At 48.1% G+C, this 22,388-nt stretch overlaps 3 protein-coding genes across 5 annotated transcripts; all 3 read left to right on the forward strand.

Annotated features, from left to right (window-relative positions):
• The first annotated feature begins 1,939 nt into the window (after nt 1–1,939).
• LOC120700188 (putative F-box/LRR-repeat protein At4g13960) lies at nt 1,940–4,293 on the forward strand. 3 transcript variants are annotated; one of them, XM_039984408.1, is made up of 5 exons: nt 1,940–2,274; nt 2,421–3,312; nt 3,459–3,620; nt 3,708–3,861; nt 4,149–4,293. In XM_039984408.1, the coding sequence occupies exons 1-5, from the start codon at nt 2,123–2,125 to the stop codon at nt 4,163–4,165; spliced, it is 1,377 nt and encodes a 458-aa protein (XP_039840342.1). In that variant the 5' UTR covers nt 1,940–2,122; the 3' UTR covers nt 4,166–4,293. The 3 variants fall into 3 exon arrangements, with proteins under 3 accessions (XP_039840342.1, XP_039840344.1, XP_039840343.1); XM_039984410.1 differs by having other exon boundaries at nt 3,708–3,846; XM_039984409.1 differs by having other exon boundaries at nt 2,424–3,312.
• A 10,162-nt stretch (nt 4,294–14,455) lies between these two features.
• Nucleotides 14,456–16,876, forward strand: LOC120700189 (cation/calcium exchanger 1-like). The gene has a single exon (XM_039984411.1). The coding sequence runs from the start codon at nt 14,912–14,914 to the stop codon at nt 16,643–16,645; it is 1,734 nt and encodes a 577-aa protein (XP_039840345.1). The 5' UTR covers nt 14,456–14,911; the 3' UTR covers nt 16,646–16,876.
• A 2,999-nt stretch (nt 16,877–19,875) lies between these two features.
• On the forward strand, nt 19,876–22,231 carry LOC120700190 (uncharacterized protein C57A10.07-like). The gene is made up of 3 exons (XM_039984412.1): nt 19,876–20,760; nt 21,304–21,428; nt 21,586–22,231. The coding sequence occupies exons 1-3, from the start codon at nt 20,181–20,183 to the stop codon at nt 21,904–21,906; spliced, it is 1,026 nt and encodes a 341-aa protein (XP_039840346.1). The 5' UTR covers nt 19,876–20,180; the 3' UTR covers nt 21,907–22,231.
• The last annotated feature ends 157 nt before the right edge of the window (nt 22,232–22,388 follow it).

Here is a 22,388-nt window from a genome sequence, read left to right on the forward strand (position 1 = left end):
CTCGAAGAGAACCAACGACTTGGGTTCTCCGAAGAAATGGAGATAGACATCTCAAGGGACGCTGCATATTTTACGGATTTTTAAAAAACTCGATCAGGGAGGGATGAAACGGACCCCACCCGTATTTCATGAAGAGGAAGCGATACTCGGTCGACCTCACCCGGCCGAGAAACGCCCCGAACCCTGGCCCATGCCCACAAGGGCCATGCCTTGCGGCGAGCACAGCGAGAAGGATTTTTTACCCCGCGAACCGAAAATTCATCCCACGCAGGATTCGAACCCCGGCCGCGGGGGTGCCACCAGCCCCAGCCGACCATTCCGCCGTAGGGACCTTAGGCTTTTACGGATTTTAAAGGTAAGTGTCTTCTTTATAACTGTTAGATTAGACAAGCCAATGGAGAAAAGGGCAAAATTCCAGTTTAGCATTATTTGGTTATTCCCGAAATGGGAGGGAACGAAGGGGTTCGGAGCAATTAAATCCCACAACAAGTTAAACTTCCTCTCAATCCCCTCCAATCCCTCCCAATCCCCTTGTGAGGGGGATTAACCGAACAAGCCGGGGCCTAAACCTAACAAATAAATGCCACGAGCCTGCTTTAGGAATCAACTCACTGGGGGCACCTATGTGTCTTCCGGAAGGTACGTAGCCTACACATCTACAATCCAGCAACAGCCCATGAACGGCCCATAAACTATATCAGTTCGGACAGCTATTTGCTTAGACAACCAAACACTCTATATCGTAATTGGGTCATGGTATTGGGCAGCAATAGAAGCAGATGAATCTTGCCAGATGACTGATCATCGTGTGGTAGGCTGGTAAAAAATTATCGCTTTTTCTCTAGCACCAGTTACGTCTTAAAAACGTTGATATCCACTTTTGCCTAACAGTTACAATATTCAACATTTTGAATTAGAATGTCTAACATTTTTTAATTAAGTTCATCATTTTGGATAAACTAATTCAACATTTTGTATGAAAATGTTGAAATAGTCTATCTAAAATGTTGAAGTAGTGTATCTAAAATGTAGAACTTAAATATGTAAAATGTTGACATTCAAAAGTTTTAAAAATATAGGCATATTATATCTCATTTTGTTAAGAAAAATATAATAAATACTATGGTCTAAACGGAATTCAAATTGGATGGGGCATTAGAGAGAAAAATCAAGTTTGAAATTCAAAATCGAACATCGGGAGAGGTAGCAACCAACCTGTTAGCTGTCTTGTCCTTCCAGCATGCCTGGCATGATGTGTTGTTATCCTGTTCATCTGATAGCGTGCAACGCGAGAGAGGGAAAGAAATATCACCGTTCACTTTGACTATAGCACGAATCTCAAAGCAGAAGATAAGTAGATTTTCTATTTTCTGGAAGATGGATAGGATTTCCGTCAACTCAGGACACGATGGAGGGCGTCCCTATATGCCTTCCGGAAGATGTTTAACATCTATAACTATAAAGCCCATTAACAGCTGATGAAGCCCAACAACGAAGCGAATTCCCCCGCACTCACTATTCCGTCCAGTTTGTTAGCTGTGCGACGCAGAGTGTCCCTACATACTCGCAGCCCAAAGCCAAATGAACATGCTTACTTAAAAGCAGCAGCACCACACGGCCGACAGGCATGGAAACTTTTCATTTTTTCAATAAAAAAAAAGAAAATGAGAAAATATTGGATCAGCGTATTCAACATTCTATAATAATAGATTCAAACTTCTTCAGTTCTAATTTAATCATAGTAGATAAGGTAGTTCAACATTTTACGTAGCATTGTTGAAATAATATAACTAAAATGTTGAGCTAGTATATCCATAGTGTTGAACTCATACCATAAAAATGTTGATATTAAAAAAAATAGAAACTAATTCAACGATTTTGGGGGGGAAGATCAATATTATATTCAGCGAGCCCATGGAGCACGTCGACCCAGTGCCGCCCGTTTGACCCAGCCGATTTGCCCATCCATACCTCCCGGGCGCCACCGCCGCCGCCGGAAGTGCATAGCTCCACCAAAACCATCGCTCCAAAAGATCCTCAACCACCGATGGGACTGTCTCCGCCTCTCCGGGACTCCAGGAATCGCGGCAGCATCCGCCGGCCTTAGAAGCTGCTGGATACCATGGTGAACGGCTGCAGCGGCGCCGCGGAGCTCGCGCCCTCCGCTGGTACGCCCGGCGCCCACTTCACTCGCCGGCCGTCTCGTCCTCCGCGCCGCTCGCCGGTTGCCCAACTCCCGTCACCGCTCGCCGCCGCCGCCGCCCGAAACCCCCGGTCCGTCCCTAACCCTAATCCTTTCAATCCCCAACCTACTCTCCTACCAATGTGCACTAGTCTGCTGGTGGATCTTTCGCCTCTTGATCGTGGCAATCAGCTCCAGTTGGAGGCCATCTGAGACGCCCTGACCGCTATTCGTCCAGCAGCGTCGACGCCCGCAGCCTGCTCGACGGAATGCCTCGTGCCGAGAGCAAGAGAGCGGCTTGCTGCGACGGCATTGATGTCCTCCCGGACGAAGTTCTGCAGCACATCCTCGGCTTCCTGGAGGCGCAGGAGTCCGTGCGGACCTGCGTGCTTGCCCGCCGCTGGCGCCACCTCTGGAAGTCGGCCACGGGCCTGCGCATTGCCGCGGACGAGGGCGAGTTCTTGGGGTCCGTGGAAAAGCTCTGCGATTTTGTGGACAGTCTACTGCGACACCGCGGAGGCTCGCCTCTCCATACGTGCAAGCTCCGGTTCACTTCGTTCGGGCAGGTTATGTCAGATTGCTTATACAAACATGACGACCGCTTGATGCGCCTTGTGAACACCTGGTTCTGGCATGCTGTAAGGTGCCAGGTTCGTGTCCTCAGCCTCAAAGCATATGACACTGGTCGTTTCCTACAAGAACCCACCCTTGCTCTAGAGGACAGACCTATCGACTCCCGGCACCTGATGAGGCTAGATCTTTACAGCGTGGTGGTTGGCAGGAGGTTCGTTAATTTCTCCAACTGTCCGTCTTTGGAGCACCTAAAGTTTCGGAGCTGTTATTTTGAGCCGGAGAATGATTCACGCCTTCATATTTGTGCGCCAAGTCTGGTTTCACTACTTCTAGATGACATTTGGGGTCTGATTTCCTCGCTTGAGAGCATGCCATCGTTACTGAAGGCTGCTGTAACAACTGAGAATTCTTGGGAATCTTGTGACCGTGGCGATTGTAACTGTGAGTTCTGTCACAATTCTTATAGTATAGGTGATGACACTGGCAGTAACGATTGTGTGCTACTAAAAGGTTTATCCGAAGCTAAGGATTTGGCATTGATTTCTGGACCTGAAACGGTATGCCTACAATTTCATCTCTACCTCAATCATATTATGTCATACCACTATTTGTCAGGCAAGCTTTTGCCTTTTGCAATACTTGTCACCAAATGTTTGAACTCTAATCATGCTCCCTCCATCATCTTCTTTTGCGCTCTGTCCAGTTTATTTTCAAGAGGGATTTGAGATGGTGTCCGATGTTCAGTAATTTAAAGACCTTGTTGCTCAATGACTACTGGTGTGTGCCTGACGACTTCCGTTCTCTGGTTTGTATTCTTGAACACCCACCAATTCTAGAGAAGCTCACTCTTGAACTCTTTTCCAAGGTACATACTTCATAAATAGTCAACTGCTGCTTTGTAGAATTATTATATTGTCGACGGATCATGCTGAACAGCTTCTATTCTTTACAGAAGCATAGACAACAAAGGGAAAGGGAAGCAAGTCTCAGACCGATGGAGGGATCAGCTGTAATTTTGGAACACCTTAAGATAATCGAAGTCAGATGTCATGCTGTTGATGAGAGGATTTGTAAACTTACCTTATTCCTGTGTGCGTTTCACATACATAAGTTGACTTGCTAGTTACTGCACTCTCTATGCTTTTATGTTTCTGAGATTCGCTGCAACCTTTATTTGCATGAAACAAAGCAATAAGCAGTGTTGAAGTCAGTCTGCTAGAAAAAGAAAACACGATAGGGTATGATGCATACAAGTGGTCATGTTTTGTAGTATGCCATAGCTAGAAAACCATGCATCAGACAATTGACCATGTTTTGTGCAGTACCTGGTCAGTTCATTGTCTTTGTTGATAAATTTCTTGATCTAAAATGGTTGCACACTTTTTTTTTGCAGGTTTGAGCTTTACCTAGACGTGCAAGAAAACTTGGGCTGTTGATGGTTCTACTTTGCTGCCATGCTCATATGGTTTGTGCACATTTACCTGGTGACCTGGATCAATTAATTGTCCTAATCATACTTTGATTCAGCATTGAGATGGTAATAACGTAACGGGATCCTGTTTAGCTACCCCTTCGCTACTACGTGGTTGGCCAATTGCTTGTAAGCACTACAGAGTGATATCTTTGCTACTGACCATTTTTTTTTTTTTTTGAGATGTAAGGCAGCATTATATATTAAGATAACCGTTCGTTACACAATATGGTCCGGATCATCTCCGGAGGCTCATTAAACCAGACGGAATCATCAAACTTATCTGCTACCTTAGCTAAAACATGAGCTGCCTCATTACACCATCTACTGACATGAACAAAGGAGATAAAAGGATTAGCAGTGATCAAGTTTTTTACATCTCGAATAATGATTCCAACATGAGATCTGTCATAAACCTTGGAGTTTATCTTTTTTATCACATTTTGACAGTCCGAAGCCACCACCACTTGCTGGAAGTTGTTCTCTAAAGAAAAGGAGACTGCTCTTCTAATAGCAATTGCTTCAGCAAGCTCTGGATCATCAAATCTTTTTACCAGCTGACAGCTTGCAGCTATAAAATCTCCCTTATGATTACGGGCTACAAAACCAACACCCATGCGTGGTGGACTTTTGAATATTGCTGCATCTACGTTTATCATTAACCACCCATCCGGCGGCGGAGTCCACTTTGGAATGGAACAATCAGACTCACACCTATGTGATGTCGGTGGTTTAAATAAGTGCAGCAAGGCCATTTGTACATAAGCTTTCGCCTTCTCCGCAATTATTTTGGGATGAACTTGTTTTTCACCATTGCGAACTGAATTTCTTGCCTCCCACACATGCCACACAGTGATAGTAAAAATTGTTGCTTCGTCTTCAGTTGCAGTAGATAGGAAGTCAAATAGCCATTGCTTCATCGAGACTGGATATCGGATTTTACATTTGAAACCAAAAGACCTTTTAATTTCGCGCCAAACCTCAGATGCATACTGGCACATTAAAAAAACATGTTCAACAGTTTCTTCCTTGTGACAAAAATAGCATATATTAGGGCCAGTTATATTCCTGTGTTTGAGTTGAGTACCTGTTGGCAAACAGTCTTGAGCCATACGCCAAAGCACAATCTTCATCTTTGGTGGTGCCTGAACAGACCAAAGACGTTTCCATAATTTAGAAATTTCTTTTTGATTTGAACTCTCTCCCCTACCATTGGCACTCATATAGTTATGAAAACTTTCAAGTCTTATTAATGAGTAGGCTGATTTTACAGTATAAATACCTGATTTGGAAAGTGGCCAAGCTGGAAAATCGTCACATGATGTACTGCTCAATGGAATCTGTAGGATCTTTTCTGCATCTTCATTGCTAAAGCATGTTCTAATGATGGCTTCATTCCAATTCTTTGTTTCTTCATCTATAAGGAAATTGACTGTTATATCATCTTGAAGAGAAACTGTTGGTTTTAGTAAAGAGTAGTTTTGAATCCAACGATCATTTTTTAGCCTAATTTTTTTCCCATCTCCAACTCTCCACAGAATACCTTTCTCTAGAAGTTTCTTTCCATGCATCAAACTGCGCCATGTGTAAGATGAGCTTCTTGGCTGAGGTGCTTGCCAAAAATCACAATGAGGAAAGTATCGACCTTTCAGCACCTTTGAACAAAGAGAATCTTGGCATGTGAGAATTCTCCAGCATTGTTTTCCGAGCATTGCTTGATTAAAAAGCTCCATGTCCCGAAAACCCATGCCACCCATTGCTTTTGGTGTAGTCAGCCACTCCCATGAACGCCAATGCATTTTCTTCCTTCCGTTTTCAATACCCCACCAATGATTTGAAACTGTAGTTCGCATCTTATCACATATTCCAGCTGGTAGGCGAAAACAACTCATGACGTAAACAGGGATCGCTTGTATGACTGATTTCAGCATAACTTCCTTACCTGCACGAGACAATGGGCGATCACTCCAACCCCGCACCACTTTCCACATTCTTTCTGGTAGGAAATTAAAAGTATTTGATGGTGATTTTCCTACCCAGGATGGCATTCCCAAATAACTTGCCTGCCAAACTTCACTCTGCACACTAAGGATTGTTTTCACTCTTTGTTTGACATGCACCGGGCAACGATCAGCAAAGAAAAGTGCAGATTTCTGGAGATTAATTCTCTGTCCGGAACCATCACTGTAAGTCTGCAGAACGTCATTTAGTGCTTGCAGGTTCTTTACATCCCCTCTTGTAAAGAAGATACTATCGTCTGCAAAGAGAAGGTGTGATATAGGTGGACCGCTAACTCCATTCTTAATCCCTTTTAAATGCCCCTTTCTTTCTTCCTCCTTTATAAGACAAGACAACCCTTCTGCACATAGAAGAAACAAATATGGACTGATCGGATCACCTTGTCTTAATCCCCTTGATGGTATAAATGCTTGCGAGAGCTCACCATTTATTCGAACAACATATTTAACATTTGTTACACACCTCATAACAGTAGTGATCCATTTACTCGAGAATCCCAGTTTGGTCATGACTCCTTCAAGATATCTCCATTCAACCCTATCATATGCCTTCATCATATCTATTTTAAGGGCAAAAAAAGGATTGTTAGATTTCTGCTTTTTAATAGTATGCATACATTCATAGGCAATTAAAACATTATCTGTAATTAACCGCCCTGGGACAAAAGCACTTTGTTCCTGTGAGATGATAATTGGCATAATAGGCTTTAATCTATTGGCCAACACTTTTGAACCGATTTTATAAAGAACATTGCATAAGCTAATTGGCCGATAGTTAACTAATTTCTCAGGTTTTGATAACTTAGGGATTAAAACAATATTAGTATCACATAGACCATCAGGAATTTGATCACCTTGTAAGAAACCCCTCACAGCAGAGCAGATTTCTTCCTTAAAAAAATCCCAATGGCGCTGGTAGAACAGCGCCGGAAATCCATCGGGACCAGGCGCCTTGGTTGGTCCCATTTGGAATAAGGCATCACGAATCTCCTCATCTGAGAAGGGCTTGTCTAAATCCTCATTGGTGATCTGGTTAACCTTGCATGGGATGGTCTCAAGAACAACATCCATTCGCTGGCATGGCTCACTAGAAAATAAATTCAAGTAGAAGTCATGTGCCATGCGTTTGATTTCTTCTTTATCTTCACATTTTGTTCCATCTTCTTTGAGGAGATAAGATATCCTATTAGTGTTTCTCCTAGTTGTAGCTCTTGCATGGAAGAAGGATGTGTTGCGGTCACCCTCTTTGAGCCATTCCACTCTTGAACGTTGTCGTGCCATGATTTCTTCACACTCAAAAAGCTCACATAGCTTTTTCTCAATCGATCTTTCTTCTTCTGAATAGCCCGATATGGTACTTGAAGATCGAAGAGTTGCCAGTCGTTTTTCAAGCTTCTTGATCCTATTCCTGACTGAGCCAAAAGTATGCTTACTCCATTGCTGTAAAGAGCATGCCATTTTCCCCAGATTTGACCAAACTGATTGTATGTTTCTTGGACCTTCAAAACCTTCACTCCAACTCTTCTCTACTACTTCTTTATAATCAAGAGCTCTTGCCCACATTGCCTCATATCTGAATGGTCGTGATAAGGATCTATCTTCATTGCATTTTAGTTCCTTACCAACTGAAATCAATATAGCATAGTGATCTGATGAGTAGGTAATAATGTTCTCAACTTGGTACTCAACAAACAGCTCCATAAAAAGTCCATTTGCCACTGCTCTATCAAGTCTAACCTTCACATTCTTATCACCACTTTGCTTATTAGTCCATGTAAACTTTGGTCCTATGAAGCCCAAATCAAGCAGGTTGCAATCTTCAAGACAATCCCTAAAAAGCTTCATTTGTTGTTCTCCCCTTTCCACCCTGCTCAAATGTTCATCCCTGCTTAGTACTTCATTAAAATCCCCAGCACACATCCATGGACCCGCCCACTGCGATCTGATAAAGCGGAGAAGATCCCAAAGTTTGTAGCGTAAATCGGTTTTGGGCTCACCATACACAAAAGTAGATCTCCATTCCCCCACTGACTCCATTTTTATTATCACGTCAATAACATTTGTAGTATAATGTTTCAGCGACACAGAGCACTCTTTAACCCAGAACAGAGCCAAACCTCCACTGTGCCCTTCACTATTCACAGCAAAACATCCATAAAAACCTAAAGACCACAGAAAGTTCCTTACTTTATTATCCCTCATTTTAGTTTCCGATAAAAACAAGAGGGAGGGACGAAAACGCTTCACTAGAACGCGAAGCTCATGAACTGTCGAGTCTGTCCCGAGGCCTCGACAGTTCCAGCATAAGGTGTTCATGGCTGCCGGCGGGGCTGGGATCCAGCCACCGCCGAAACACTTAAAGTTGCAGCTTGCCCTTTCTTCTGCTTCTTTGACATTTCATTTTTTTCCTCCTCAATCAGTCCATCACCATCAAAGTGGTCTAAATCAAACGTTTCTGTTGGATGAGCAACCGTAATGGCCAATTCCATGGATTCTACACCTCCTGTATTTTCAATAGCCAAAGTAGAGCATGCTTCATCCTGTGATTTTAGCCCCTTCTTCCTCTTCTTTCCCTGATTTAGCATAGGGGAATCCTGGTTCCCAACTAACAGAATCCTATCACCTTTTAGAATTTTGGGTTCCATTCTAATAATCATATGTTGGCCATCTCCTCTCCCATCCTCGGAGGCATAGTTATTCTCATTCTTAGAGCTCATATTTTGTTGTCCTGCAGGGCATGTGTTCTTTTCTTTATAATCTGAGTGTCTACAAGTTGCATTTTCTGACATTGATTTCGACGAGCTTTCTGAATGATTCTTCACTTTGGATCTAGCACTCTGGCCACGTGTCTCATCAAACACCTTCTTCTTTTTTTCATCTAAAGCTCTTAGATCCACACTGTAGGGAAGCATGCCATTTTCATCCCGTTCAGCAGGAGAGGGACACTCTACAGAAGAATGTCCAATCCTTCCACAAGAATAACAGTAGCTTGGCAATTTTTCGTATCTCACTTCATACCACTCTTTTGCCTGTCTCTTTTTTGAAAAAATCGACACACCCCTTCGTAAAGGCTTTGTTATGTCAATCTTTACCCTTACTCTAAGGTAAGGCCCCCAAGCTTTGCCTTTGTCATCAACATCAACTATCTCAAAAACACCTAGCATTCCAGCCAATTCTTCTCCCCAAATTTTATTCATCAGACCAAAGGGAAGATTTAGAATTCTCACCCAAATTGACAAGTGATTGAGGTTGATATCTGTCAGCCTCAAATTGGCATCAAAATCCTGAACTAGAACTGCTCGGTTACCCACTGTCCATGGTGAACCATCCAAAACTCGGTCTTTGTCCTGTATTGATGAAAATTCAATAATCGCACAGCTCGATGTTGCTAAACCTTCTTCGACATCATCAGCTATCTCCAAAGCATCACTTTCCTCAGCTTCCATTTTTTCCCGTCCATCAGAGCACAACAACTGGTCTTTTCCCGCCATTGTTGTCTATTTTGAAGCCCTGCAGGCTGCTTGGGCATAAAAGCTCCTCACCCCCCTTTCGGACCTGCAGATCCGTGCTTCCAACCCCACCACAAGCGCAAGCCAAGGGCGGGCAGTGAAGCTAAAGTTCACCCCTTAGTCGCCCCGAACCGCGAAGGATGGCAGCCAAAGCAACAATGATCTACAATTTCCAGAAAGATTGAGGAGGAGGAGGAGCAGCGGTGCCCCGCAAGATGATCACGAGCGCACAGATCAACTCCCAACCTGAATCTCTGGCTAGACAAACAGAAATTTCAGTGGGGAGAAGAATCGCCTCTCTTTACTGTTCATACGAACAGGCTAGAGCTGGCAAAGCAGAAAGAAGAGGTTTGGATTGCGAACGGAAGTGCAAAAGCTGCAAACAGAGTGCGTCACGACATGATCATGCGCACACAAACAATCTCCCGACCTGGAATCTCAATCTGCAACAGATGGATTTTTGGTTGGAAGAAAAATTCGCCACTCTCTACTGTTCACTGGATAGAAGAGAAGGCACTCCGCTACTGACCATTTTGTGTGGACTGGGAGGCAGATGGACACCAGAATTCCAGATTAATTAACCTACTAGTTGTGTGAGGTGGTTCACTCATACCCTCGTACCAAAGGTGCTGTGAACAAAGTGGTAACAGGCACCTTAATTCTGTTTGTAATATAGCTTTGGCTTGTGGCTGTGGACACGCTAATGTGGTATGGTATATGTAACATGACATGATAAAATGCTATGGGATTCTCCCTCTTATGTGATACTGGCAGTGGTGATTATTATGCTCCCTGCTCATGCTTTGAGTTTGCCACGATGGTTAATCGTGTCAGGTTGTTATGCCCTTTTGTCGCATTTTGTGGCTTCCTTTTCGTTTTTCTGGTGCTCCGTCAACAGCCCCAAAATGTGATGGGTTTGTTTTCAAGGACGTGGACTCGAATCAGAGCTCCTTCATCGATTAGGCATGTGACCTGAAGTCAAAGTTACACACAGTTTAATAGTTTAATGGCACACAAGCTAGGAAGCCTTTCCGTAGAAGTCATGTCAAGTTTTAGTGCCAAATCACTTGATCAATAATTAGATAGGGTACTTAACTTGCAAGTCACAAATTACCATTGCATGCACTGCAAACCAGGCAAGAACATTTTGTAGAATTGACTGTAAGGGTTAGTGGCAACTAGCAAGATCACTGGTCACTTCCAGCTAACTCGTTCTAGTGGTAGTTTTTTTTCGTTTTTTTATGTTGTAGTTGAAGAGAAAAGAAGCTGGTGTGTGCGTCAGGTTTCTGACCTCACAGCGTGCCGGCAGATCACAGTGGTTGAGCCGTTGAGGACGAGCATGACTGAATCAGGCGAGCATGCGTGAAGAATCTCTGAAGCTTAGCCTTTTAAGGTTATGCTACTCTCTCCGTTTCAAAATGTAGGTCGTTTTGACTTTTCTAGATTTATATATTTTACTATGTATCTAGACATATGTTATATTTAGATGCATATCAAACACTATGAATTTAGAAAAACCAAAATGACCTATATTTTGAAACGGAAGGAGTATTATATTAGCACCACCATCAGTGTACTGGCCCGGCGATTTTAGTTGATACGTTCACACACAATTCACCTACCCCGAAAGATAAGTTCCTCAGATTATGACAAACTTGCAGGATCAGAAACCGATTTCTGACGATGCCAGGTACTCAGCTCACTACTACATACAGTATATGACTGGATCTGAAATTCTGAATGGTTCTTGGATCTGGAGCATCAACGTGCTAGAGAAGCACCGAACAGCTATAGGACAGCTCATAGTAGTCCTAGGTCCTAGTCTCCTAGGAAGAACACTGACACTGTACACACTGGCCGTGTTTGGTTACCGATAAAATTTTCCGCGCACGTTTTTCGAAAAGAGAATCTCATATGCATGGAGTACTAAATGAAGTCTATTTGCAAAACCTTTTCAGGGACGAGTGTAACTTTTTGAGACGAATCTAATAGCGGTAATTAATTGATGATTTGCTACAGTGATACTACAGTAACCATCCTCTAATCGCGCAGTCAAAGGCCTCATCAGATTCGTCTCGTGATTTACACGGGGGTTGTGGAGGTGGTTTTATAATTAGACTTCATTTAATACTCTAAATTAGCGGTCAAAGATACTACGGTAATTCCATGCAATCTAACCAAACACGGCCAAGTACGTGAGTTTTTGTAGCCCCAGCTGAGCTGGTCACCGTCGATTCTCGTTCGGACAAGCCAAGCTCTGGATGGCCACCGGTCGCCGCCGCTTGTCCTGGCTGGTGGTCCTGCCGCCGCCTCTTCTTTCTTGTCTGCATCCACGGCTGCAGCAGCAAGCATATTCTTTCAGATCACTCCGACCTCTGACAGTGTCGTCAGGATGGTTAGTTGGCGATGCCCGGATGATCTGATATCGAATTGACAGGACGGCGAGGGTTAACCTTGGAAGCACGACGAGGCGTGTCGTCCATGCAATGGCCAGGAGGAACTGGTGTGGCTGATTGCGGAGTACTAGCAGGCGATTAGCAGCGGGCAGTGCAGTGGTGGTGAATCTTTCAGGTTCCGTTCATGCCAGTCTGAAGTATCTGAATGGCTCACTCCCCCCTCCCTAGTGTAGGAGAGACTCTCAGAGCCAGATGAGTATTACCCACTTGAATTCTACCCACTTCAACCATTTTTGCTTGCTTGCATGATACTACTGTTATTGCTTGCTTGGTGAGTTTAGTGTTCAAGTTGTTGTCGCTGATGAAAGGTAGACATGGACAAGTGACACTGCAACACAGTGGTACCAGTAAACAAACAAACAATGCGGCCGGAACAGGTAGCCATCACCGGCAAGGAGAAGAAGACAGGAATCACAGAACTCTGGACGCCAGTGTTAAGTTAAATAGATTGCCCAGAACGCTTGTGCAAAGACCAAAGCGTCTGCCCTCTGTGGCACCTTTCGGAGTTCAGTCCAGTCAACTCAGCCGGTGAACGTTAGGCCAATCTGCTTTTGCAGACCTGGGCGGCTGTCTTAAAAAAAATACTAAGATGATTGTGCTGGCACGATTCGTTGACAGAGTCTGTTCACACACGCACGCGCACACACAGGGAGAGGAGAGGGAGCTCAGTCATGGCCTCTCTGGACGAATTGTTCCTAGGTCGATGACGCCGTTCGCAACCAAGTTGCAGGGGGTGTACTCTATCAGTCTATCTATGACTTGATCTGAAGATACGAACTGGTCAAGCTTACTCGGTGACCTAACCACCTGATGCAGTGGATGGATGGATGCCCCGGCCTGGCCTGTGCCATGTTTGGTTTAGGCGTGAAAAAGTTTTGATGAGAGAAAAATGATGCTTTGACCATTAATTAGAGGTATTAAATAAAGTCTAATTACAAAATTACCTCCACAACTATGGTACTGTAGCAGGTACTCTAACTAATGAGGCTTTTGACCGTACGATTAGTGAATAATTGAGCGCAGTCACTGTAGCATCACTGTAGCTAATCAAGACGGAACTTGAGTCATTAGATTCGTCTCGAAAAGTTACACTCATCCCTGAAAAGGTTTTGCAAATAAACTTCATTTAGTATTCCATGCAGACGTTTGTCTTTTTGTGCAAACTTGATTTGACTTGTATCAAACATGACCCTGGCCATGGTCGTCTCCTAGGCTCCTACTAGTAGCTCCTACCGCAGCCATTATCAGAACAACCTTCGCCGGCGGTGGCAGCAGAGACTTGACCTGTGACTTGTCGGTCGAGTGCCATGGAGAGTGTCAGTGCCACTCTGAACTCGAGCCAGGATTGACGCTACAGTTGTTCCGTGCTACAGCTACACTGTCCTGATTGCCGGCCGGGGAGAGCCTGCTGGTCAGGATGATTTCATGCTGGCAGCATCTCTATCCACTGATTTCTCGTGATCGAAACCGATCTTGCCGTTTCCAAGCCACGACCATATATCATCTCTGCAGCTGTAACTAAGGCCCAGTTCCCACCCATAAACCCGTAAACGCAAAAAAGCTGTCACATCGAATATTTCGACACATGCATGGAGTACTAAATGAAGTCTATTTATAAAACTTTTTGTATAGATGGGCTGTAAATCACGAGACGAATCTAATGAGCCTACTTAATCCATGTTTACAACAGTGATGCTACAGTAACCATCCGCTAATTACTGATTAATCATGGATTAATTAGCATCGTTAGATTCGTCTCGCGATTTACAACCCATATGCGTAAAAAGTTTTGTAAATAGACTTCATTTAGTACTTCAAATTAGCAAGATTCCAACACAAAAAGTTTTTTGCATTTCACCTAAACAGACCCTAAAGCCGAGGATCTTCTGACGTCTCGTCTACTACTACTGCAAGAAGAACCGCAGCTCGGAAAGGTTTCAGGAACGTGGACTGAGCTTTCAGGCACTTGCTTGCGGAGTTGCAGTCCCTGGCTCAACTCTCTGAACCGCTCAGAATCGAAGTCCCCAGCACGAGGGAATAGATGATCAGCTGAGTAAAACCAAGCAGCTCCTCCTCCATGGCGTTGTCGCCTAGTGCTCAGTTCAGGCGGCGCCTCCATGGTCCCTGAACGGCGCCAACGGAAGCAACCATTTTCATTTCTGCCTCAACTGACCGTGACTGGCCTAGGATCAAATTGGGAGCACGTGGTCAGTTGAAGAATAGGCACCACGATTGAACACGATAAACAAATGGGCGAGATCAGGGATTAGCAGAAAACAGCAAATCAGAACGAGATCAGGTAGGGGGGTGCGGATGATGGAGGGGATCTGTCATCAGGGAGGCCGTCAGGCTCGAGCTGAATCAGCGCCCGACCTGCACGCAGGGCACCTCGTGAGCTGCCACTTGTCCTTCCTTCTTCATCCCTTCTTCTTCTACCCCACCAACAACATTTTCCTGCCGAATTCCACACGCTCTCCCTCCCACGAGCACAAATCGAAACTCCCTTCTCTCTCTCTCTCTCTCTCTCTGGACCAACAGGCCAAGAACACACATACAGAGGCACAGAGACAAGCTGTTGCTGCAGACTGTTTCTTCTTCCCAATTCATTGCATTCATCATCCATGCCATCATAGGAAGATAGCTTATCACCACCAGAGATCAGAGGCCACTTCTTAGCTAGTACCTCACTGTGTCCGCCCCACATGGCGCTCCTGCACAGGCTCCTCAAGTGCCGGCGCAATGCCGCCGCCGCCGCGGCGAGCGCCTCCTTCCTGGTGCTCGTGCTCGTCTTCTCCGTCCTCCTGGCCGCCACGAGGCACGAGCACGGCGATTCCCCCGCGATCGCGGCGCCTTCCTTGCTGGGCGAAGAGGAGGAGCCGGGGGCCGGCTGCGAGGCGGCGCTGCGGCCGCTGCCGGACCACGCGGCGCGGTGCCGGTACCTGTCGTCGCCGGGGCGGCGCCCGCCGTGCGCGCCGGCCGGGTACGTTGACTACCTGCGCCTCTTCTACTGCGGCTTCGGGCGCGCGCCGTGGCTGGGCGGCGCGGCGCTGGCGCTGTGGCTGCTCGTGCTCTTCTACCTCCTAGGCGACACGGCGTCGCACTACTTCTGCGCGTCGCTCGAGGGGCTCTCGGAGGCGCTGCGGCTGCCGCCGTCCATCGCCGGCGTCACGCTCCTGTCGCTCGGGAACGGCGCGCCCGACGTGCTCTCCAGCGTCGTCGCGTTCGCGGCCGGCGGCGCCGAGAGCGACGCCGGGGACGTCGGGCTCAGCAGCGTGCTCGGCGGCGCGCTGTTCGTGTCCACGGTGGTGGCCGGCGTGGTCGCCATCGTCGCGGCGGGGAGGCGAGGGGACGCCGCCGGCGTGACGATCGAGCGGCGCGGGTTCGTGCGCGACGTGTGCTTCCTCCTGGTGGCGCTGTGCTACCTCGTGGCCGTGCTGCTCACCGGCACCGTCACCGTCTGGGCCGCCGCGTCGTTCCTCTCCCTCTACGCCGCCTACGTCCTCCTCGTCTGGACCTCCCACTGCTGCGCGGCCGCCGCGGAGGAGGACGAAGACCTGGGAGACGGCAGCAAGAAGCCCGCTGCTCATAATTCCGACCTCGCCGCCCCTCTCCTCCTCGACGGCGACGCGCCGTCTCCGCTCCCCGTCTCCTGCAAGGCTACCACGCCGCCGCCGAAAACCTTCTCCCAGCGCGCCCTGGACGCGCTCCACTCGCCGCTGTACCTCCCGCGCCGGCTGACGATCCCGGACATCGCGGCGCACCGGTGGTCTAAGCGCTACGCCGTGGCCTCGGCGCTCCTCGCGCCGCTCCTCCTGGCCGCCATCTCCTGCCCCTCCAGCCCCGCCGTCCTGCTCGCCGCGGCGGTGGCGGGGGCAGTCCTCGCGGGCGCGGCGGCCCGCGCCACGGCGTCCGCCGCCCCGCCGGAGACCCGGTGCGGCCGCCTCCCGTGGCTCGCCGGCGGGTTCCTGATGTCCGTGCTCTGGTCGTACATGCTGGCGCGCGAGCTGGTGGCGCTGCTGGTGGCGATAGGGCTGGTCGCCGGCGTGAAGGCGAGCCTGCTGGGCGCGACGGTGCTGGCGTGGGGCAACTCGCTGGGGGACCTGGTGGCGGACGTGGCCCTGGCCGTGCACGGCGGCGCGGCGGGCGCCCAGATGGCGGTGTCGGGCTGCTACGCGGGGCCGGCGTTCAACACGGTGGTGGGGCTGGGGCTGTCGCTGACGCTGGCGGCCGGGGCCCGGTACCCGCGGCCGTACGCGATCCCGGCGGACGCGTCGGCGTACGAGGCGGCGGGGTTCCTCGCGGCGGCGCTGGCGTGGGCGCTGGTGGTGCTGCCGGCGCGCGGGATGCGGCTGGACAGGGTGCTCGGGGTGGGCCTGCTCGTCGTCTACCTCGGGTTCCTCGGCGTCAGGCTGGGCTCCATCAGAGCATGGGGATGAATGGATGATTATATCGTTGTCATTGGGTAATTTGGGTGGCCATACCCATAGTCGATTATACATATTGATTGATTGGGATGCCAATTAATTCTTGGATAAGTAAATTACATGCATGCACAGAGATCGTTTACTGTTACAATTCTTATACTACCATTGTCAGGAACCTCTCTCGAATCAAATGAACATATATATGCTGTGAGAAGATTGAATGGATTCAAAATGACTGCATTGGTTGTATGCACAGCATGGGCACAGCAGAATGCAAGCAAGAAGCAGCATTATTGGTGTAGCTCGATCATCTCCATCCAGGCCTATCGGTGGTCTCACACAAACAGTATATGGTGGCTTGTAGCTGCTGACTGTTTTCTTGGGCCTTGTTTAGTTGCGTAAATATTTGGGTGTAAAACACTGTAGCACTTTTGTTTGTATTTGATAATTATTGTTCCGTCATGGGTTAACTAGGCTCAAAAGATTCGTCTCGCAAATTACAATCTAACTGTGTAATTAGTTATTTTATTTAGCTACATTTAATACTTTATGCATGCGTTGAAATATTCGATGTGATGGGAAATCTTGTAAAGTTTTGGAATTTTGAAGGGAACTAAACAGGGCCTTGGTTCGTTTTGTGAAGGAAAAAGCCTGCATCGCAAACAGTGCCTGCAGTGCATTATTGTACTGCTCCGGTCCACATCGTCACATCGATTGATAGATGTTGCATCGAGTAGAAACTGTCCTCTGCCTCCGGTCCATTAGTTACTTATCATTGCTAGCCTTAAACTATGGCCTGGTTATCTTAGTGCTTGGAGTTGATTATTAATTATATTGTATTATTAGCAGGTGCATGAGTCAAGCTTATACAGTATAAAACACGACTTCTCCGCAACAATAGTGGATCATCACGCCCCCCCCCCCTGCCGCCGCCGGAGCAGGGGCCCGGCGTGCGCCTGCTAGGAAGGTGGTGGTGGGGCTTCTCTTGTGCTCAACGTGCTCCCATCTCTAGTCTACGCACTAGCCCCGGGCCAGGAGATGGCGCGCGACAACCTAGGGCTCCACAAATCCGGCGTCATGTGCACTGGATCCGGTGCCCCTAGGGCCGAATGCAGTGTAGAGGCGGTGGAACCTTCCCCCGCGTGGCCGCGTGGGAACGACGACCACCTCTGCTACGGCTGCGGCAGCGGCTCGTGGCGGTGGGTGTTAAGGAACCTCGACGTCACCACTAACAAGGTGCCCCTCGCCGACCACCGAGACGTCACACACAACCTCCTGGGTGCAGTCCATGCCGACGTCAGGGGACTGCAAGGCGCACGGGCAGGTTCCTGTGTTGTCTAGCGGGTCCAACCATCCACACGCTCCTAGCCGACCTATTGACTGCTCCACCAAGAAGGCATGTGATGTCGGTCATGTCTACGGCATGACGAGGCACAACGGCGCGCCAACCTCTGGGAAGGCTAGGGGTCGTCCCGTGAGTGCCGTGCTGAGTATGTGCAAGGCTAAGGGTGGGATGTTATGGGCGAAAGCCTTTTCCAGCGATCTTGCTGGTGTCGATGGCGGCGGCGCCCTAGATCGTCATTCTTCCCGTTGTGGGCATCATCTTGGAGTCCAATCCCTACTGCACAGGTTCTCTTGGTGAAACCCTTGTCCATACTCTGAACGAACGACAGTGGCGCCACTGGCGTCGTCCCTACTAGTTCCTAGAGACCCAACTGAGTCTGGGGGATTTCTGGCTGGTTAATGGACAGGGGTCTCATCATTATCGGACTGGCTGCTTGCAGCGAACCATGGCGGCTGGCGTTGCTTGACAATTGTCAGTATGGCGTGGGGCTGCGCCAAAGGATGGTGCTTGCAACAATACTATCATAGGATGAGTAGGCTTGCAACGGACTGTGACAGGTGGCTCTGCTTTGCTGGGCTATTCTGGTGCAGTTGATCGTCAGAAGATGGCGCAAGCGACTACCGTGGCTTTCTAATGCTGGCGACGGCTGCTATCGGTGGCTATGCAATATTTCCATCCTAATGCCCTAGTGTGGTGTTTTTTCTATTCGTGGTTATGCCACAAAATTGCCCATGTGCTCGGGCTTGGTGTGGGTTTAGATCTAGTTTAGCTAGGTAGTTGTCAAGATTTTATTAGCCTGGATTCCCCAAAATAACCTAGTGATGTAGGGTTTTGTCTCTTTTTTTTAAAAAAATAATACCTTTGATCTATGGTTTGCCACATCTTTTAAATACAATTCGATGCTCTCCCACAAAAAAAATACTTATATAAGCCATCACCAGCTGACAAACAAAACAGGTACGTGCTCGGACATATATATGTTGGGATGTTCCCAAAAACAAAATGTATTTTTTTTTGCATCTATACCACCTTAAACTAACACAATCGCTTTATCATGCACGGAGTCATTATGGTGAACTAGTAGCTAGAGACAATTAATTAACAAAAGCCACCAACAACTACTCTACCATATTTGCTCCGATCCTCGCTCGAACAAAGAATCGAGTTGACGAGATCATCTTCTTGCTCGCGCAGACGACCGACGTTCGACGACTGACGGATCGGACAGATCGGCGACGATCTGCCGATATTATATATATGGATCGGAGCAGCTAACTTCTTGTAATAATTCCATCGCCATGCATGTGGCCTCCGTACATGCTGCTTGGGCATGCACCACTGCAGCGTGATCCTCATCTTATCCCATCAATCTCAACTGCTAGCTGCATATATAGCACAGCGATGTACATTATTATAAAGAAGCTACACACATGTGGGCATGCCAACCTTTTTAGGGTTTACCAAGACTTTGCAAATTTTAGAATAGCGCACTTGCTTAGTTGGGCAACCTTTTAAATTTTGCAACTAAATAAGTGCTAAACTTTGTACAATTTTTACCTATATTTTGGCATGCTCGCATTTTGGTAGCCAACTAATAAGCATGCTCTATATTCAACACAGACACAGCTAGCTACTTGCAGCTTGCACGTATGTATGCAGCTGGAGTGGATGCAGGCATGGCACACCATCAACCCAAGATTCATCTCCCTGTTGCGTGGCGTGCCCCGTAACACAACACCTCCCTCAATTCTATAAAAAAAAAAGCGTTGTGTGATCGATGAAGCTGGTGACAATGGAACAATGTTGAGAGTTCCAGGGATCTCTGCTTGCCTTATTTGATCTTGGGCTTTTTCGTCCTCATTTCGGTCCACTTGTTTTGGGCTCGTTTCTTTAGTCTTGAGCAACACAAGTTTTCTGTTGACCGACCGGCTCCCATCCCTTGTCTCTGCCTCTCTCCTCCTCTCTTGGCCGGGGCCCCCCTCTTCTCGCGGCGAGCCGGCGACCACTGGGCGAGCGGCGGCGCCATCCCCGACGTCTTCGCCGGCGACGAGCGCCCGCTAGGTGTTCCCTCCCCTTCCCTTCCTGCTGGGCGAAACGGATCACCCTAAATGTAAGCAAGCTACGCGCTTTGTATCCGGATCTGGGTCGGTCCGCCCCTGCGTGCTGCCCAAGTGATCTTGTGAGGCGGAGTTCTTGCGCGGGATGAGCGGCCAGGGGTTCGGTCCGGGGAGCCCCAAGTCCTTCCGTTACCCCACCAGAGCCGTCGGCGGCGACTTCGACCTCGAGGCCGGGATCTCCCGCAAGGGCCGCAAGCCCAAGAACCCGCACCTCGAGGCCTCCGTCGCGATGCGGCTCCGCCACTTCTACGAGGCGCACCCCGTGGCCGTCGCCGCCTCCCTGCTCGCCGCCGGGCTCGCCGCCCTGGTCCTGCTCTCCGTGCACGAGGCCCGGTCCCGGGCGGCGAGGCCCGGCGGCGCGTGGGCCGGGGAGGAGTACCCGCTCCCGAGCCTCCGGAACCTCGTCATGGTGGCCGGCCACTCGGTCTACACCAGCGCCACCTGCGGGGGCACCGACCGCGAGGAGTCCTGGTTCCTGGAGCCGTACCAGAGGCACCCCGGCCAGGCGGCCACGTTCGTCGCGCACATCAAGGAGGGCGTCGACATTGCGGCCAGGGACGACGGCGCGCTGCTCCTGTTCAGCGGCGGCGAGACGAGGAAGGACGCCGGGCCCAGGAGCGAGGCGCAGAGCTACTGGGCGATCGCCGAGTCCAAAGGCTGGTTCGGTGAGTTTTTCTCTCTCTCTTTTTGTGCCCCCTCCTTGGACATTTCTCCTTTCGTTCATTCATGTGCTTTGATAAGATCAGCGGTACTGTATATGTTTGGAAATGTTTAGTCCATGAGTCTCTGCTTGGTTTAATCACATCACCCTTATGGTATGAAATTACTTCTCATCACTGAACACTATGTTGCTCTAATCAGATGCCAAAACATGCACCATCCTTGTGTCAGGGTGACATGTTTCTGACTGATTTTGGAGTTGAGAGTAGAGAATTAAAAAGATGTTAAGCCTTGTCTATGGGATACCATCACTAAGTAATGGGTGAAAAGTTGAGTTGTCTGGTTAATTATGTGAACAAGTATAACACATGAATACATATCTGAGCATGGATAGTTAGAATACAAACAAGCTAATGCTCCCTGAAAATCGATGTAGTTTACTTTTTCATCTGTCTCCTTAGTGTGGTATTAACACCCGTGTTCATGCCCCCCAAGTTTGGGTTTCTAGCTATCCTCTGTGAGATACTCATGGTTTTAACACTAAACAGGGAACGATGAGAGTGTTAGGAGCCGGGCACTCACCGAGGAGCATGCCCGAGACAGTTTTGAAAACCTCCTGTTCAGTGTTTGCCGTTTCAGAGAACTCACTGGAAGATACCCACAAAACATAACAGTAAGCTTCTCTTCTTGTTAAATCAGTCTTGCAAAAACATCATCACCTTCGTGCATATCAGTAACTGGAGATGATTTTTTCCCCTTCCGAACTTCAATGCACATTGTGTGAGCTGAGTTCTGACACTAATCAGCACTTCTAAACGTTCGCTGTTCAGGTTGTAAGCTATGATTTCAAGGAGGAACGGTTTGCGCAATTGCACAGAACAGCACTCGGATTCCCAGAAGGAAGATTTTTCTTCTCAGGTACCCCAGCAACTCCTGCCGCAAGGGAGGCTGCTCTGAAAGGTGAAGCCGCCGTCAGGGCTCAGTTCCTAGAAGATCCATATGGATGCCTAGGCTCTCTCCACGTGAAGAGGCTCAAGCGGGATCCATTTCATCGTACCATTCCATACCCTGAGGGTTGCCCGGAGTTGAAGAGCCTGTTCTCCTATTGTGGCGCAGTGCCGTTCCCTGGTCTGCTCCCTTGGGCTGAATAGTTATATGAAGGATCAGACTGCTGCTGCCGCTGCACAATTCCAACATAGAGCACTTGCCCTGTGCCAATGATCTTGTTCTCAACTGACGGGGAAGAGGATATTTACACTAGCGACAATTGTTTTTGCAAAATAGAAGTAATGGTACATGACCAATATATAGATTTTCCTCTTCTTTTTTTTCCTTCCCTGTTGTACACGTGTTATGTAGAAAGAACTTTCCTTGTAGCTGAACCTGCGCCTGTTGTGATAATCTGGGTATACCATGAACATTGGTACTAATTGATATCCTGCTGTTTTTGCAAAAATACTGATCCTTCAGAGTTAAGTGTACATGAATGCACCCATGTCAGTGCTGTCCGTCTACTACTGGTGATCGATCCTGCTGTTTTTGCACTGCTGATCCTTCAGTGTACATGAATGCATCCATGTCAGTGCAGTCTGATACTAGTGATCGATATCCTGCTGTTCTTCCACTGCTGACC

Source organism: Panicum virgatum, chromosome 3K (assembly GCF_016808335.1).
Source record: "Panicum virgatum strain AP13 chromosome 3K, P.virgatum_v5, whole genome shotgun sequence".
Taxonomy (NCBI): Eukaryota; Viridiplantae; Streptophyta; class Magnoliopsida; order Poales; family Poaceae; genus Panicum; species Panicum virgatum.

Coding starts and splice junctions, on each gene's coding strand:
- LOC120700188 (XM_039984408.1), top strand. CDS start 2,123: ATGGTGAACGGCTGCAGCGGCGCCGCGGAGCTCGCGCCCTCCGCTGGT. Junction 2,275..2,420: donor GCCGCCGCCCGAAACCCCCG/GTCCGTCCCTAA, acceptor CTATTCGTCCAG/CAGCGTCGACGCCCGCAGCC. Junction 3,621..3,707: donor CTCTTGAACTCTTTTCCAAG/GTACATACTTCA, acceptor TATTCTTTACAG/AAGCATAGACAACAAAGGGA.
- LOC120700189 (XM_039984411.1), top strand. CDS start 14,912: ATGGCGCTCCTGCACAGGCTCCTCAAGTGCCGGCGCAATGCCGCCGCC.
- LOC120700190 (XM_039984412.1), top strand. CDS start 20,181: ATGAGCGGCCAGGGGTTCGGTCCGGGGAGCCCCAAGTCCTTCCGTTAC. Junction 20,761..21,303: donor CGAGTCCAAAGGCTGGTTCG/GTGAGTTTTTCT, acceptor AACACTAAACAG/GGAACGATGAGAGTGTTAGG. Junction 21,429..21,585: donor GATACCCACAAAACATAACA/GTAAGCTTCTCT, acceptor TTCGCTGTTCAG/GTTGTAAGCTATGATTTCAA.